General features: G+C 39.4%; 1 protein-coding gene across 2 annotated transcripts in view; it reads right to left on the minus strand.

The window, feature by feature from the left end:
* The window catches only part of CLTRN (collectrin, amino acid transport regulator), a 55,945-nt gene that overhangs the window by 27,499 nt on the left and 8,812 nt on the right, over positions 1 to 19,634 (minus strand). The window contains 3 exon segments of one of the 2 annotated variants that reach the window (NM_001194195.2): positions 4,586 to 4,671; positions 9,868 to 9,926; positions 10,248 to 10,562. In NM_001194195.2, coding sequence (NP_001181124.1) covers positions 4,586 to 4,671; positions 9,868 to 9,926; positions 10,248 to 10,305 — 203 coding nt within the window. In that variant the 5' untranslated portion in view covers positions 10,306 to 10,562. 2 annotated transcript variants of the gene reach the window in all.

Here is a 19,634-nt window from a genome sequence, read left to right on the forward strand (position 1 = left end):
AATTCTTGTGAAACTGTTTTAGTAAATCTGGCCTAAATCATATTGTAAACAGTTGAAAACACTTGGTTGCCATCTTCAATCCAAGTTCCAGGAAAACCTCAAGTAACCTCAACTAATGAAACCAGAGCTTTCTCTTAACTTCATTTTTCCATCTATCTCTCATTCTGCTTCTAAAAAAAATACAGCAATAGCAAAAAAAAAGCATTTAATATCAGAAACTGTGAATGATGATTTTGAAAGAGTTGTCTTGTGGCTGTCACATTTGGTCTATCTTTCTACAATGTCTACCAGGGCTAGGTTCTTGGGTGTGGGCCTGGTGCAGTGTGGGACCTGGTCTTAGCCCTCATTCGAATCTCAGTGCCCAGCACATAGCAGGCTTTCAGCAGAGGTCACTTGATCCTGTGGCTCCAGCCACAGCAACATAGTTCTACAGGCTGGCCTCGTGGACAGCAGTGAAGGAAGAGGTTGATGTTGCTCACACTGTTCCTTTTGGGCACTCTGTCACTCCTTCTTCCTCGCCTCTTGACAGCATCTGGGGCAGATGGTGTGGCTTTCCTGTCACTTCCAGCTACTAAGGCATCCAGGCCAGTCTAACCAAAGCTGCCCTCCTGCCTCTCACCTACAGCTGCTCTCCTTCCAGCAGTTCTGGCCAGAGCAGGCACCTGAGTGGCGGGCTCCCGCCATTTGCTCCGGGCTCCACTCCCTCCCTGCCTGTGCTCCCCTCCACCATGCTTCATTCTCCTCGCTTAGGGACAGGAAAGCAAGATGATGGGGGCATGAGATAGATAAGGAAAGGCCAAATTCTTCTTCCTGGACCAGGGCCCTTGTGGTTCCCCCTGCTGTGAGGGGTCCTCTGTGGTGGCGGGCGTCCAGATGCTCTCCACTCAGAATGCTCCTGTGGAGCCTTCAGGGGCCCCTCCCGGGACCTCTGCACTGCATCTTCCCCTGACATGGCTGACATGCTCTGACCGACTTCCTCCACCCCATCTCAGCTCTGCCTCCAGGGGTGTACGCCTCCAGCCTCACTCTGCTGCCTTGCCTTGCCCTGTCTCACTTAAGGACATGGGCCCAATAGGCAGTGACTCTATCCTGTTCCCTTCCAAAGCCCCTGCTTGGCCCCAGGAATATATTCAAGTACAGACTGCTCAGAAAACTGCTCTCTTTCTCTCCCCAGTTACAGGCGCTCAAGCCAGCCTTCCACCATGAGACTTCTCCGGCTAAGAGGTAGCCACCAGTTTCTGTTCCAGGCACACTCTCAGTTGCTAGGGACACCATCATATTCTCTAGAACTCCAGCTACTGCTATGTAGTGGCAACTTGAGGGGGTCCTGAGAATGTCTGTAAGTTGGGGAGCATCCCTCCAGAAAAAAATATGCCAGTCTCCCTTCTTAAAGACAACCGTATCCTCTATGAGCACTTCTCTACCTGACTTGAGGTAGGCAGGGATGCAAACAAGAATATCACTCCAAACACATCATCACTCGTAAGGAATGGGGACCAACTCATCAGCATGAACTCACTTGTCAACACCCTGGCTGGCTGCACTGGGGAATCTGCACAGGAACCCATTCCCAGCCCTGTTCAAGTCCTAAGGGAGTGGAAATGCCACAGCCCTCTCTGCAAGCCCACACCCTAATCCTCTCCGATCCTCTTAGGGAATCCCTGGCTTCTCTTCCACTGCCTGCCTGCGGTAATGGTAACTGGACCAGATCAGCTCTCCAACAAGACATCACTTCCTTTTTCATAGCCAAGCAAGCTTCTACTGTAAGTATATGCCAACTGTATGTTTCCAAATAGGAAGAGGCATGCTCAGGAGACAATGAGCTTTGTATCATTGGTGGTGATCAAACTTGATATAAGAGATGTTGTAGATATCGCCCTGGGTAAAAGGTGGGATGAAAGTGAGACTATTCATTATTCTGTTCATTACTTGAATATCTTTGTTTTTAATTCGTGTGATTTGGTTTATTCTTTGTACTTTACAGTCTTCTGCAATATTAGTGGATAAACAATGGTGGGCAGGGGAGACAATAAACAGCCAGTTCCCAAAACTTGGATCCTGAAGCTATCCTGGAAAGGAATATTTGCCACACTCCTTCAGTCTGCCCATAATGGCACCAAAAGATTTCTGGAAGGCGGCTTTAAAACTTAACCCATATGCCAAGCTACTGGTGTCTTCCATCCACCTGCCACACTGAAGAGAAGCAGCCTCTCCGCAAAGCTATTTTCAATCCCATCTTGCATTATGTGGTGCCCTTTCCCACAGCTCTTCATGTAGGGGTGCAGCTTCCAATATGGCAGTGCATGTGGAATCCAGGCCAGCAGCTGAATTGCATCTTAAACACATCTCGCTTGTCAATTCATCCCCTTGATAGCAGTATCACCAGGACTCATACTGCCTGACTCTTTACAGAAAAATGTGTACTGATCCTCAGTCTAGCTTTGCAGTTTTGATTTTTACAACTGACACTGGCAACAAAAGCTTCTACTTTTGTTGAAGGTGCCACTACTTTCAATGGCAAAAACCACAATTACTTTTGCACCAACCCAATATGTATCCAGTGTACCCAATTCTTTTCTTTTCTTTTTTTTTTTGAGACAGAGTCTCACTCTGTCGCCCAGGCTGGAGTGCAGTGGCACCATCATAGTTCACCACAGCCTCAAACTCCTGTGCTCAAGTGATCTCAGTCTCCCAAGTAGCTGGGACTATAGGTGTGTGCCACCATGCCCAGCTAATTTTTGCATTTTTTGTAGAGACGAGGTTTCACCAGGTTGCCCATGTTGCCCAGGCTGGTTTCGAACTCCTGGGCTCAAGTGATCTACCTGCCTCGGCCTCCCAAAGTTTTGGGATTGGAGGTGTGAGCCACTGCACTCAGCCCCAGTGCCCAGTTGTAAGTCAAACAACCTTTCAAATAAACTAGATCAGATATTCACAGACTCCTACAATGCTCCAGATTCTGAAGGAAGATATTTTAAAGGTAAACTCCCAAGAATCAATCTGAAATGTTATATATTTAAATTAAATTTTTCTAAGAATGGAAACACTTAATTTAACTTAGTCATGTACTAGGTGAAACGTGATCATTTAAAGGAACTAACAGTGCCATGAACACAGCAATGTATAAAACTTGCTTACAAGAAGGGCTAGAAGAAAATATAAAGAGAATATTTAAGGGGTTACCATTGTGAGATAACCAGTGGCTTTTCTTCTTATTTTTTTCTCTGTTCAATTTTTTGTAATGTAATCACCTTATTTTTATTGAAAAAAGTTATTATAAATAGTTGTGAAAGAATGCTGCAGTTTAATGGCATGAAGTACAATATATATAATTTTAAGATCTATAAAACAGGAGTAGAACTTAGGGCGAGGCTTTGTTTTATTATATACCTTCTTTTCATTTTTTAAATCATGTTAATATGTTATTTAAAATATGTATATTAAAAATACACATGTGGGTATACACAAATATGTATGTGTTCATTTTGCTCCCTCAAACTCCACTCTTCTGTTTCATTCTTTATATTCATATCCCATGCATCAGATATTATGGATGTGAGGGAGACCAATTAATAGTAATCATCTATACTGGGCCTTGAATTATTATAGAATGAAGACAAAACATTGTACAGATGGGAGACCAAAATAAAAGGCTAGTTTGGAGGATATGACTTTAATCAGCGGGCAAATTTTCTTCCTAATTTAAAAAAAATCCTGAAATAAATATATTCACCTCCATTGTCTCAAGTAGAGCATAACTGAGGCAGGTATTGTCCTGTACTGGAGTAATACACACAATATTTAACCCCCCAAATAACATGGCACCTACTAATCTAAACGCTCCTCAGCTGCAAACCGCAAGTACAGCCTTAGGGTGTATGCACCTGTGCATGCAGGGCCTGGTTCTGTACTTAGCTAGGGAGTTGTACGAGAGATGCCTGCTATCATTTGGGGATGGCTACCTCATAAGGAGAAAGGAATCCATGCCCAGGTTCTCCTTGCAGCTCACCAATCACATAAGTCAATTTACCTCTGAAGGGGAGGAGTGAAGAAGGGAATAGAGACAGACCAGGAATGTTACCCTCACCACAAATAGAGAAAGAAGGAAACATCATAGAGAAGATTCCTCCAGAAGACAAGACAAAAATATAAAATTATTAAAAGTCATATTAAGTGCTTTTAAGAAAATAAACAAGGTACTATGATAAATACCAAGAGTGAAAAGAACTTATACACACTTAGGTTATTTTCAAAATAAGAGTAAAATTCTTTGGTATCTATCTGCAAGAAAAATTATATATACATATATGTATATACACACACACAATAGAAATGTAGAAAGCTTAGGATATATACCTGCAATTTTGAGGGATATTTATCTTCATATTACCTATTAAACAAAGAGCATTGTTGGAACATGATATAAACTATAAGATGAGTTAGATTATAAAAGTTATTTTTAAGTTTAGTAAAAATGTGAATCTCTTCGAAAAATTAGCTTAATATTTTCAAGATCAAGGTTTGAAATAATGCACTATCTCAAATAATACTGTAAATCATCAGTTAAGATTTCTCATTATTTGCTTACTCTGTTGCTTCTCTGTTGGGAACTTTTCTCATGGAGAAAGCTACCATCGCTTTGAAGAGATATTCTTCACTGGTATCCCAGGCATACTGAAAGAGAAGGAAAACAAAGTGTATGGGAGCAAATATGGTCCATTGGTTCTAACTGTACACACAGTGGTTCTCCCTCCCTCTCGCTCTCTCTACACACACACACACACACACACACCCCCACACACACACACCCCGCTTTCTCATACATTAGATACTGGAGACCATGATAAATTATATCCCCATAATGTTTGGGGTAGGGTTTCTTGGACATTCTAAGTTTGGTGTATCTGCTGTTGCACTATCTTCCTAAGAACCTGCAGCATCAGTAGCCAGCCAACAAACAGGGCATTTGGACATTTCATCCTGGCCATATATAGTCCATTTTCATTTCCTTCCTCCCTTTCTCTTTTCCCTCATAAACTCCCTCCCAGTTGCCTTTATTAACATCAGTACAATTTTTTAAAAATTTTCTTAGCCAGAAACTTGAATGTGTGTGCATATTAGGGGCTGAATTTTGTCCTCACCAAAAAAATGTCATGTTGAAGTCCTAACTTGCAATACCTCAGAATTTAACTCTATTTGGAGACAGGGTCTTTGCAGTGGTGATTAAGTTAAAATGAAGTTGTTGGAGTGGGCTCTAATCCACTATGACTGGTGTCCTCAGAAGAGGAAATTTGGACACAGAGGGAAGATGATATGAAGACACAGAGAGAAGACGGCCATCTACATACAGGCCAAAGAGAGAGGCCTGGAACAGATCCTTCCCTCACAGCCCTCAGAAGGAACCAATCCTGTGACATCTTGACTTCCAGAACTGAGAGAAAATAAATTTCTGTTGTGTAAGGCACCCAGTCTGCGTTACTCTGTTATGGCAACCCTAGCAAATTAATATAGTATATTTGACTCACTCTGCTCCTTAATGCAGCAAATGCAAAAAGCCTGAGGCAAAAAAAAAAAAAAAAAAAAACTGAGCTGTTTAAGGACCACCAAGGAAGGTAGCAACTAAAGCAGAAGCAGGAAGGGAGAAAGTGGCAAAAGCTGAGGGGAAGAACTTGGTGATGGTGGGGGTTAGTATATCACAAGGACATTGTCAGGATTGGAGTTTCACTCTGGGATGGGGAAACATATTTTTCCGTTACTGCCTTTCTCCTCTTTGGTGGCAGTGAGGATAGTAAGTAAAAACAAATGACTCCTAAATAACAACAACAAAAAATATATTACCCAGTTACCTTCTCTGGATAAGGTTTATGACTGTGCTGTACTTTTTCCTTTCTCCTAAATATTTTCATAACATATTCTTTTTTTGGAAAGGAGGAGGGATGGGGTCTTGCTGTGTTGTCCAGGCTGGTCTCAAATGTGTGGCCTTAAGTGATCCTCCTGCCTTGGTCTCTGTAACATAGAACCTTAAACTTTCTTCAGTTGCTTCTTCCACTTCACCGTTTTCTCCTTCAGTACCACTTTATGTAACTCTGCTGTAAGATGCTACCATAAAGAACAGAAAAGGGGGACAGGAGTGGAGCTCAAGCCTGTAACACTTTGGAAGGTCAAGATGGGTGGATCACTTGAGCCCAGGAGCTCAAGACTAGCCTGGGCAACATAGTGAAACCCCATCTCTACCAAAAAAAAAAAATTAGCCGGGCGTGGTAGCATGTGCCTGTGGTCCCAGCTACTCAGGAGGCTAAGGCAGGAAGATTGCTTGAACCTGGGAAGTGGAGGTTGCAGTGAGCCAAGATCATGCCACCGCACTCCAACCTGGATGACAGAGTGAGACCCTGTCTCCAACAACAACAACAACAGAAAATGGAAATGGAAAAATCACTTTTCTCACATGCAAATGTTAAATACTGCATTTTAATGTCAACTTTAGGTCTTATTTGAAGTGCTCCTTCAATCTTTCAATGTGAACTTTTCATTTGATATTATACTATGAAAGTTTAAAAGTAACTGATTCGTGGCATAGCTCTTTGTTTTTGATAATGCATTTGTTTCCAAAATTAGTTTTATTCAGAATAAGAGTAGCTATGATCTAACCTAATAATAAATGAATAAAACAAGAAGAAGAAATGGATCTGATTAAAAATAGTGCAGAAACACTATTCAGACAGGGAAGGCTTATTAACAGAATGCAGACACGAGGAATAAGCCTGCTCAAGAACAAACGAGAATAATAAGCTCAGTGCAGAAAATGAAAACAAAGATGTTAGCCAGTTCTCCCTGGGACATGAATTTCAGTTGCTTTTCAGATCTTGGCAACAACTTGACCTGATCTCCTGTTCTTCCATTTGTCTGTCTCAAAAACAAGAGCTTAAGCTGGCTGGGTAGGAGTCCAATTTTGGTCACAGAACAAAGCTCCAAGCTATTTAGATCAGAACAGGACTGATGCAGTTCTAGATTGGGTTGGGTATCCTGCCAGTGGAACCAACTTATCTTGGGCAAGTGTGAAAGGATTGAAAGCTTGTGCACTGGATGTAGTGTATTTCTCCTAGGGCATTCAAATACTTCAAAGAGACAGCCTCCATTTATAAAAGGAATTGGGCACATATACTAATGAGAAAATGCACAACTTAAGAGAGGATAAGGTAAGAGTTACTAAGGCTAAACATTTGTGTACTTTATGATCCATTAATCTACTCCTGGGTAAATACTCCCAAAAAAGAAAGCATATGGAAAACACATATATAAGAATGTCCATAGCAGCTTACCTACCTGTTGTGCATATACTTGACACATAATAGGTGCTCAATGTGAAATTGAACACATCTTTATATCCCACATGTGGCTTCACAGACCAAGTGGTACAAGTTAATTGCATATATTTATCTACCAGTTCAGATTCCTTGGTTCTTCATTTCAATAACATGTGCCAGGACCTTAAATGTCCCAGCTCACCTTGCTTTTTGCACACATCTAAAAACACTCAAACCATGGCTAACCCCACATTTTAGGTAAGTTATTGGCATAACTAGAGAAAATTACAAAACAAGGTTAGTTGGTTTAACTCTAAATTCATGATGACCTACCCCCAAATTGCCTGGTAATCCCTAAGGTTTCACCACCAGTTCTCTTTCTCATGGGTCACATAACTATTTCAAACCTCTCTCTAGAGAGAGAACTGATGGTCAACATTTTTTGTTTTTTTTTACCATTTTTTCCAGTTTTCCCTCAAACCTCACTCTCATTAAATGGTTTTGCTTCATAATTTATAGATATATCTCATCAATTTCAACTCTCCCATCCTCCTGACATCAAGATACAACACTTCCTCCATAGACACATGTCTTAGCCGCCTCCTCTCCTGAAGTGCCAGACAGAACTATGCCTATCAGTGGCCATTTCCGTCACTTACATTAGGAATGCTTCTCCTCTGCCCTTCTCAGATCTAAACAATATCAGTTCCCCTCCTTTCTGTGTATTTAACTCTGACTGGAGTCTCTTCATTGTCTTTTAAACAAGCTCAACATTTTCCCATTAAAGCAACAGCAAAAACAAACCACTTTACTCAGTCTTCCTTTCTTCTACCTACTGCTGTCTCTTTCTTGCCCTTCACAGCCAAAATTCTCCCAGGAGTTGTCCACACATCTGTTTCAACATGTTCACCACTCATTTATTTTTTAACTTCCCACTACCTGTCTTCCAGCAACTCCACCCCATGAAAAGAGCTCTTTCTAAAATCACCATTGACCTCCACCTTGTCTAACACAATCAGCATTTTTCAGTCGCTTTCTGGCTTGGCCTTTCAACAGCATTTGATGCTCTTGAACACTCCCTACATCTCAAAACGAAACTCCCTAACACAGCCCACATATTCCTTGGCCTTCCCGCTCCTCTCTCTCTAAGCTCATCACCTGCCACGTTCCTCCTCATTGCCCCAATTCCAGATATTTCTGCCCTCTTTCTAACTTTTACTCTCACCAAGATCCTTCCTGTGATAAACCTTTGCACATGCTGTTCCCTCTGCCTTTCCTTCTTTCATTTCCTCGTTCACTTCAACTCATGCTTCAGACGTCACAGTAAGTGCCAGGTATTGTGGCCCTTGACAAAGCTGAAGTGCCCTTGTAATTCTTCCCGTAATACTTGTCAAGATTGCACATTTGCATTTGGTTTACTGAATATTTAATAGATTACCGATTCTACTACTACTATAAGCTCCACAAGGGTAAAGTCAAGCCTTAGTCACCATGACACCCCAGCATTCAGCATGGTGCCTGCTATTAGAGGATACTGGGACGGCCAACCATGCACACTAGTAGAGACAGTGGATTCTGGGCTCAAATCTTACTTCTGCCACTTGATGACTTGAAATATTGAGCATGTTACTTAATTTCTTTGAACCTCAGTTTTCCCATCCATTCAGTGGGAATACGAACACCTGTACTACTACCTTCCTCAAAGCATTGTTGTGAGGGCTACATGATTTGATAGGAGTAAGGTGCTTAGAAGAGCCCCAGCTAGAAAGTAAGATAAGTTCTCAATAAATGCTGGCTGTTACAACAATCATTACCCATTGAGTAAATAATAAAATAACAAATTGATGAATTGGCCTGCCAACAGAATACCTCTAAGTTTCTTTAGCACTCTTTTTTCTGTTTCCAGCCTGAGACATCTTAACACCAACTTCTATTGGGGAAAAAATTTTGCAGACCACACTGGGAAACTGAAACTAGAATTAGACAATACTGTCTTTTTAATTCAATGATCTTCACCATTCCTATAGCCACATGGGCCCTATGACTAGTTTTTAAACTTCTATTTCATAAGCATATATTTCATATGTTACTCTGATAATTGAGAATAATTGAAGAAACTTCATGTTCGAATTGGAAATTTTTTGTGCTATGAAAGACTTTATGTGGGTAGAACCATCCCTTCTTTTCAATGAGTACAAAATCGAGGCTAACAAAATTCAAATGACCACAACGGTGAGGAGTAGACCCAGTCTAGACCTGAGCGACTGAGTCAGGCCACTTGGCTTCACTATCCCGAGTTGAGATGCCAGTTTTTTAAGTTGTTTTGTGTGGCACAAAACTTCACATATTGTCTAGCATACATCACCGATTAAATACTTTAGGCGAACCTACTTTATTAAAAATTCATATTATTCTATAATCTACCTTTAAGAGAAGATCAGATTTGAGGTCTTTAGAAATAATTTATTCAAGATTAAGGTAACTATGCAGACAGGCCCATTATTAGAGAAAGCACAGTGTTATTAGCAAACAAAATTTTAAAAGAACACTCAGGTGCTCCACTTACTGCTTTATTTCCCAGAGCTGTTCTGATACTAAGTCTCACTTTAAAAGCATTTGCTGCACCTGCCAGAAAGAAAAAAGAAAGAGCAGTATATGATGATTAAGATCTGCCAAAACAGAGTCTGAAAAATCCTAATATGTAATGCAACTCAAACTAATGGAACACAGAACTACAATTAAACTGCCCCAAATACTCCTGGAAGTTTAACCTAAATCATCTTAGACGGTTTAATATTTTCTTTCAAACTCATTAAACACTCACCACCCCAACTTTCAAGCCACAACATGTCTGCAGATTTAGAAAAATAAAGAGTTCTTTCAGTCAACGACTTGTCAAACATGTAGAAAACTGTTCATCTATTTTTAAGTTTCAAGGCTACATACCTGGTTGACAGAGTTCAGCATGAATAGCAGTCATCAGAAAAAAGAGCAGCCACAACATTCTTTCAGGGTGGAAAACACAAGGCAAAGTGAGAAAAAAAAAAATCCACGCTGCACTTAAATCTGCCTTAGCCATTCTGTGACCCGGATTAGAATATCAGAGAAACAAGCGAGCCACCACCTAAAAGGTTTAATGATTAACACCCATCATTTGGGTTAATACTTCCATAAAAACAGCCCATCTCCTGTCAGTTATTTATGAAAACTTGTTTGGAAAACAGATTAATGGTTTTCCCCACCCTGACTCTACCTCAAAAGAATGTCTCCTTTGCTGACTCACAGTTGGAATCCTCCCCGACCCCTTCTGCGATTCTCTGGTTAGGTGCATCATGGGAAGAATTGAGTCCTGTCTAGAGGTTTCCTTGGCATGCACTTCTCACCTTTTCGGGGCTAGGATACCTGGTTCATAGACAGACTATCTTCATTCAGGAAACAAACGTGACTCCTTTCTCTCCGGTAAACAAAGGGTGCCCTTCCGTGAAGGGCCTCACCTGACTCTCACCACAGCGGGTGAACATCCCAGGAGAGCTTCAGAGCTTCCTCTTACCTACTTGAGAGTAGAGGGTGGGAGGAGGGAGAGGATCGAAAAACTACCTATCGAATACTATGCTTATTATCTGGATGACAAAATCTGTACGCCAAACTCCCATGACACACAATTTACCTATATAACAAAACTGCACACGTACCTGCACATTCACACATAGGGAATGATTGTGTTTACCCCTGAGGTCTGGCACTTGAATTAAATCAAAGTTAATGATACACAGCAGCACTGTCCAAGGGACATTCTGTGTCGATGGGAATGTTCTGTATCTGTGCTATCCAATATGGTAGCTAGTAGAGGTAGGAGGCCACTGAGCACCGGAAATGAAGCTAGCGTTGCTGAGAAATGGAATTTTTGTTTAATTTAATTTAAGTAGGCACAAGTGGCTACTGACTACATTGGTCAGTACAGCAATACAACAGTAATTAAAAGTTACCCACTCTGAAGTACCTTCACTGGGTTATTTCTCTAATCCTCAGACACTTCACAATTGTTGTTATCATCATCTCACATGGGAGGGAACTGAGGCTCCAGCGTTGAAGTCATTGGCAGCAATGGGATGAGTGGGATGGGTGTCACTTTACCAGCTGGGTTGACTTACACTTGAACCCTGTCTCCACCACACCCAACTGCTCTGTGTCTCTGGTCATCATTGGTCAAAACTGGAATTGACCAAATACCACATAGTCTCACTGATAAGTGGGAGCTAAACATTGAGTACACATGGACACAAAGAAGGGAACGACAGACACAGGGACCTACTTGAGGGTAGAGGGGAGGAGGGAGAGGCTCGAAAAACTACCTATCGAATACTATGCTTATTATCTGGGTGACAAAATAATCTGTACACCAAACTCATGTGACACACAATTTACCTGTATAATACACTTGCACATGTACCCCTGAACCTAAAACAAAAGTTAAAAAAGAACCCTGAAGTTGCAACAAAACCTCAGAGATGCTCTGAGAATTAAGATAATGAGTGTAAAAGAATCTTTCCCCGGTGGGCATTCCACAGGTGCCAATCAATGCCCCGCCCAGAGGTTGATGTCAGGGCTTTCCTCTCTACCGTTCTGCCTCTTCATAAATTCAGTCCCCAAATTCCACCCCGTTCCTCAAAAATCATGAATGGCAGAATTAGATTGGGTGACCCTGGTGTTAAATAGAAACATTGAATTTCCAAAGCAACAATGAGGAAAATATCAACAATGAGACTTCTGCAGCACTTTGAGAAACACATCATTTCTCCTTCCTTGTAAGGGTGGTATTTTATTGTAAAGGACCCATGTCTGTCAGCTAAATCCAGCTGAGGAAGCTTTTTCTCATGTCTTTCACCTTGGTTTCAAGGACACGGAGTCAGGAAAAGCTGTACTAAAAGAAGAGGCAGCCACAACTTAGTGCAGCCATCCTAGAAATGTCACTGTATTAGGTGCAGTGGAAATTTCCAGAAGGAAGAGCTCACCTAGCTAACATCTGAAAAAAATAAAACTAGACTAGATGAAGTCATCTTGGGAAATGTTAAACTAGATAAAGTCATCATGGGAAGGAAAAGTCAATACACATAGAGATTATAACAAAGCATTTTACTTACATCAAGGAAGAAAGATACGCTAAGGACATAGAAATCTACTTCAGCGGCCGGGCACAGTGGCTCACAACTGTAATCCCAGCACTTTGGGAGGCCAACGCAGGTGGATCATGAGGTCAGGAGTTCAAGACCAGCCTGGCCAAGATGGTGAAATCCCGTCTCTACTAAAAGTACAAATAATCAGCCGGGCGTGGTGGCAGGCGCCTGTAGTCCCAGCTACTCGGGAGGCTGAGGCAGAGAACTGCTTGAACCCGGGAGGCAGAGGCTGCAGTGAGCCGAGATTGCACCACTGCACTCCAGCCAGGGCAACAGAGCAAGACTCCATCTCAAAAATAAACAAATAAATGAGAAATAAGAAATCTGCTTCAGTTTTCCTTTAGCCTTACACTTCATAAAAGTATCAAGTGGCTTTCTTTGGCTTTTACTTAGTTGAAGACAATAAAACACTGAGTCTTAGTGTAAGTCATTCATTTGAGAAGACAATCTCTTTTGAATGATGGTTTCTCAATGTTTGTTGCATCATCTTTTTAAAAACAGCAATAGAAATTCTTTTTAGAAAATACAAAGAAGCACAAGGAGAAAAGTAGAAATCACCTGTAATTCCACCAGTGTCAACGAATGACCAATGTTAATGTTTTCTAAATATTTGGAATATACCTTTCTGCCTTGTGCTTTTGTGTGTAAATATATGTACATTTCTTCTTAAAAACAAAACTGGGGTCATGCTATTATGCAGCTTTGTCATCTTCGTTGAACTTAACTGTGTTTTGTTGTTGTTTGTTATTGTTGTTTTTATAGAGACAGGATCTTGCTGTGACGCCCAGGCTGGAGTGCAGTGGCACCATCTTAGGTCAGTGCAGCCTCAATCTCCTGGGCTCAAGCAACCCTCCTGCCTCAGCAGCTAGAGTAGAAACATAGAAGTCTGCTTCAGCTTTCCTTTAGTCTTGCATTTCTTAAAAGTGACAAATTTCTTCATAACCTTTTAGTCATCTATGTAACTAGAATCGAAGACAGTGAAATATTGAGTTTTAGTCAATGTAAGCCATTCATCTGAAAAGGGAAGATAATCTCTTCTTATTTCATTATGATTTCTCAATATTCGTTTTCTCATTTTAAAAGTGATTGAAAAAAGCAATAGAAATTCTGTATAGATAATATAGAGAAGCAAAAAAAAAGTAGAAAACATCCATACTACTACCAGAATGGATGACCAATGCTAATATATTTTCATAGTTAGAATGTGCCTTCCTTAGCCTTGGATCTCTTTATATGTTCTTGTGGGATGTTGTTTTTTCTCATTGCAGTGGCACTATCAGAACAAAGTAATATAATGATGGGAATAAGATGCACCATTGTCTTCTTCTTTACTCTAATGGGAATGCTGCTCCTCCATGGAAACTGGCAAGTGGCTTTAAAAATGATGTGTCATGTGATAAAAGCATTATATTTATAATTACAAAAAATTATTTTCCTCAGTAATTGGTGTTGCATTTTATCAACTGCCTTTACACTATTAAAATTTTTACCATTTGGTGTACTACATTAATACATTTCTCACATTGATTCAATTCTTAGATAAAACATTTTAAAAATTTATTTTTAGCATGCTGCTGGAATTAATTCCTGGTTTTTCCCCTATGGTTTTTAAACCTATTTTCTTAAAAGAATATCACGTAGGTTCCTTTTCAAGTGCTGATTCTTGAAGGTTTTTTTTTTTCCCTAGCCTTTACCATCTTGAAAATGATACAGAAAGATTTCTAACATTGTCTATGTTTAGAAATACGTATAATGTATAAGAAATAAAGAGTTCACAGATGAAGAATCTGGACCATGTGTGTTTTAGAGGAAGAGTTCTTCAAAAATTTTTCACTTCTTACATGATCATTTATTTCTGGTTTTATACCTCTTTCTGAGTCCATTTCGGCTGTTCACAATTTCCAAGAAAATATTCTGTTAAGATTTTCTAGTATTCTCATGGACTTTATAGAATATTTCCCACAAAATATCTACTTTTGTTGCTATGTTCTCTTTATATTTTCTAATACATGTATTAATTTTCTCATTTCGATTATATTATCTATTTTTTGTTTAATCAAAGAAGATGATCTTGGATATAATTTGCAATTCTTTCTGTTTTTTGATTCATAAATCTTATTTATATTGGTCACATACTGTATCAAACTCATTGCTAAATAGTTTGATGGAGATCTCAGTAAAATAAATGGAAAACAGAACTAGATACTAGGATTCTTGCCTCTCAACATACTATATTTTCTTATACTTTTCAAAGTCTTGTACAAATATAGTGCTTGTCTTAATGCACAAATTTTAAGTAGTAAGTTTCCAGAGCCTTCATATATGGGTAAATTGCTTCATAAAATGCTCATTTCGGCAGTTTCACATATGGGAGCTTCATAATTTATTAGTAACCATGGTAATGATGACAAATAAAGCAGTTTCAATCATTCTGAATATGTTACTATTTACTTCCAAATGTTCCGAGTTTAGAGCATGTAGATTTAAAAGTTCAGATTACTGTTGCCATGAGCCACACAAAAGGGCACTGAGTCTCCTGAGATGGGAAAACGAAATTGATTTCTCTGTGTTTTTTATACTCCACAACACCCTTGAAAAGCACTTTCTGAGCACATAACTATTGATCTACCGCTCTGGGGCAAATAGAATATGAGATCACATGAAAAGAAAACATATGTGTCGTTCTTCTGATTCATGCAAGATCCCTTGTTAAGTTCACTAGATTTGTATAAATATGTGAGCATACGTAGGCTCCATTCACCTGCAATAAAGCAAGAGGTGGAGATAACAAATGTTTCTTTTAAAATTGACCCTGGTTATTTTGTTTCATTATCACAAACAGAAATTTAGTAAATATATAGCTCCTAAAATTAGTAAACTGTAAAACCATCTCAAATGTGACATTATTCTGTATATTTTTATTGGATTTTCAGAAATGTATCTGGCTGTAACACATTAAAAGAAATCAATTAAAACTTTTAATAATTGAACATAGAAACTTCGTATGATTTTAAAACTTCACACTTTTTGCAACTGGGTGTGGTGGCTCATGCTTGTAATCCCAGCACTTTGGGAGGTGGAGGCAAGTAGACTGCTTGAGTCCAAGAGTTCAAGACAGGCCTGGACAACATGGCGAAACCCCCTCTCTACAAAAAATACAAAAATTAGCCAGGCTTGGTGGCATGCACCTGTGGTCCCAGCAACTCAGGAGGCTGAGGCAGGAGGATCACCTGAGCCCAGGGAGATTGAAGCTGCAGTGAGCCATGATTGTGCCACCACAATCCAGTCTGTGTGACAGAGCGAGACTCTGTCTCAAAACACACACACACACACACACACACGCATGCACACCTTTGGACGTTTTAATATCTTAATTAAATGGCTCTACTCCATGATTTTCTAAATGTTGTAGAATTTTAATAAATGAGATCCTTCCTTGTTTAAATTGTAATAAAATGGATATACTATATATATAATAAACAATATCAAGGTGTTTGTATTATTAATAATTTATACAGTGTTTTCAGTATAATTAGGTAGCAAAAGTAATTTTATTCTCTTTAAATTGTCAGTGTTAAGATGCATGGAGAGACAAACTATTTTTGTCTATTGTGCATAAGTTCTATTTTAACTCAGTGGTTTTCAGCTGGGGGTGATTTTGTGCTCCAGAGACACTTGGCAACGTCTGGTGACATTTTTAGGTGTCATGAACGGCAGAAGAGAGGATTTCTACTGGCATCTAGTGGGTGGAGGCCAGGGATGCTGCGAAACACCCCCACAAACTTTAAAAACATCATTTAGGTAACTCTTTTCTTCTTGTAGTTGAGTTATTGGAAATAACCCACACATGGAAGAACAGAAGAAAAAAGGGAGACAAATGTGTGTGTGTGTGTGTGTGTGTGTGTGTGTGTGTGTGTGTGTGTGTGTGTGTGGTTTTTCTAAGGCTAAGAATGTAAAAATATACACATCGCAATGCATTTCATGGTACTTAATTTCCAGTCACAAGCTTATTAGAACTTCAGTTTATGATTCAAATTAGTCAACTCAGTTTTCAACTATCATATTCATGAGCTATGAGAAATGCAAAAATGAACCAAATATAGTCTCTGCCCTTCAGGAACTTACAAGTTTGTAGGACACAAAAGTAAATCATGATGGCAACAGATGCATGTACAACTGTGAACAAAATGCTGTGAACAAAATGCTGTGAACACTGGATAAAGAGAGGATAAAAAGTTACTGGATTTGACAAGTCAATTATAAAACTGTAACAGAAGAAAAATAAAAGAAAGGTTTCTCAATGATAATCAAGACAGACCTGGAACAATGGCAAGATGTTTAAAGGTAAATAAAACATGAAAACCCACCGGATCCAAGTTAAGGAAATCTGAAAACAAACACAAAGGACGGATACAGGATATGGCCAACAGCAGGGACTTGCTGGTAGAGTGGTTCAGAGGAAGATGGGGGAGGGAGCATCAGTGTAGATGCATCTGAAAAGCCAAGTTGGGCTCTGATCTTAAGAGGACAGAGAGTTTGGATTCTCCAACAATGGTCCTGAGAGGCTAATGAAGATTTCAATGTGGGAATGGCTTTATTGTAAATGACAGGGAGAAAGACAATGGGAGATGGGAAGGACATTCCCTGACAGTGAGTTTCCAATGTGCCCTTTATTTACCAATCATAGGCTGTTGGACTGGCAGCCCACTATGTGCCCACAACTACAAAAAACAGGAAATTATGTTTCATTGGCCATCTTAAGAAAAAGATAAATGAGCTTATTTTAATAATAATTTTAGAACATAGAACAGATGCTGTTACAATCTTATAGTATGCTTGCTTTTATGCACACACACACACACACACACACACACACACACAATTTCCAGTATCCTTGGTAAGCAAGGAACTCTATAATGTGGAATATTTTTGTCTCCATCCCATATCATATCCCCTTTTTAAGATGAGAAACCATATTAAGCAAGGATATTCGAAAAGCTCATCAAATTTTGTAGGTTAATCAGTAGCCATAATCATTATGAACTTTGTCTTATTCTTCACAAGTTAACATTTTTCTACTTCAGAGAAAGTTAATCACTACTGTTTGGAAATAAAAATTAATTCAGACCAACTGAGTGAGTGTAATTCTGCCAACTTTATGCTCCTAAAGTAGCAATGTAAAGGACAGTTTCTTAAATGGTGTGTCTGTGTGTCTCATCTTGTGCACAGAGACTAATACTTTATAACGGGTCTCATGTAGTAAAAGCAAGACATTTCTATTACAGGTTTAGCTGGTTCCACTGTTGCTCAGGTGTAAGAGTTTTCTCATGAGTTGGCAAGTCAATTTTCTCTTTTTACTAGGCTAACAGTATTGTAGCCATGGTCTATGAAATAGTATTTTCCATCCTTAATCATTGATTTGCTCGCCAGCTGGAGGTCACCCAGTCACATTTAGCCCTGACAATAGGTACTTCTTTTGCCAACCTCTATAAAGGTTGGGGGCGGGGGCGGTATCAGACCACATCACTTCTAGTTTATATGCTCCCATTAATATTAAAGACATATGAATTAATCAATATCTCAGAATTTCTGCTCCTAAGTTTTGGCCAGTGATGATGCTGAACCCTCTACTGTCTGAAATTCATCAAAAGTCTTATGAGAAATGATTTTGTGGACAGCCTAAAAGATGTGCACAAGAGATCCCTATTACTACAAATCAGAGATGACAGGTTGTTGTTTGCAGCCATTTGCTCATTCCACACCCATGACAAAATTTTTTTTATCTATTTCAGAACTTTTTCCTTCTGTGCACGGACTCAGCCACCCCAACTGAGCTATTCAGCCAACTAATATGAATAAATGGGAGTTGACATGTGAGCTGAAGCTTATGCGCCATTATAGGGAAAGATTATCTAAATGCTACCCTGAATTAAACCAGACCATTGTGGAGCTGTGTACTCAGTTGAACAGGAAATTTTGGATGGTTCATGAAATTGATTCAGTGCCCTGTGTTTTGTGATTATGCCAAGTTTCCACTGAGGGAATGTGGGTGTAACAACATATGACACTTATTTCCCACGTAGCTCACAGCGTCATCATGATGAGGAACTGGGATTTGCCTTGGTGCTAAAAATTACTTTTTAAAAAAAGTGCTTCGCAAAAGCAAACAAAATCCTGATTGACTGGTTTTTATGAACACTGTAAAACTTTAAAATACTTGTTATCTCCTGTTTTCTATGAAAGCTTAGAGTGAGATCTCTTGCCCACCTTCAACAACTGTTCTGGATCTGAAAGTGTGCATCAGTGTTAATCTCACCATTGGCTACATTATTTATTCTACCTCCATGAATTTCCCCTCTGGTTCCTTAACCTATAATACTTATTTTATACAGTGTTGCCTATATTTTGGTATGCAGCCTCAAATCATCTGGGAGAAAATAATGCTATAAATAATGTTATAAAAATCAATGCAGTAATTTACACAGGCTGCACTTGGCCCTATTTCCGGTGTGTTTAATTTTTCATGCAAAAAATGATTAGCATTGGAAACATTTTATATAAATGAGATAGAGTTCTCAGAGCCAGGGTGAGATTAATAAAAAATGTTTTGTTGAAAATTGTCTTTTACTCTGTGCTCCTTGTAGCTCAGTATTGTGAAACTTCCACTGTTTTCAAAGCAGAAGTTGATGGAAGGCGGGAAGAGAAGGGAACTTTTACACTTTATATGTGATCATAAAATCTTGATTGCTGGCATATGTAGAAGTGTATATAGTAAATCTCACTGCCATGGAGGGAAAAATTGTAGTCCTCTATACAAGTGAAAAGGGAATACTTTAAATGAAGATTGAGAATTTATTGTGAAGGGAGCTGTACTAACTGCTATAAAAGTGGCTTGCTATGTTTGCTGCCCCAAAATACTCCTGCTAATTAGAACAACAAACCAGCACTTAACAAGTCCTTTTCCACCTATCAACTCCTTTATTACACCATCTTTAACTTTCTCAATTCTTGTGCCATCCAAACTTGAGTTGGGGAAGCTCAGTATGTAATCTCTTTGGGTCTTATTTCTTACTGGAACATAATACTTGATAAATCTGTCTTGAGTAAATGAATGAATGAATGGCTAATGGAAAGTGTTCATCCTCCAAGAATGTCCGTT

The sequence above is a fragment of the Macaca mulatta genome, chromosome X (assembly GCF_049350105.2).
Source record: "Macaca mulatta isolate MMU2019108-1 chromosome X, T2T-MMU8v2.0, whole genome shotgun sequence".
Taxonomy (NCBI): Eukaryota; Metazoa; Chordata; class Mammalia; order Primates; family Cercopithecidae; genus Macaca; species Macaca mulatta.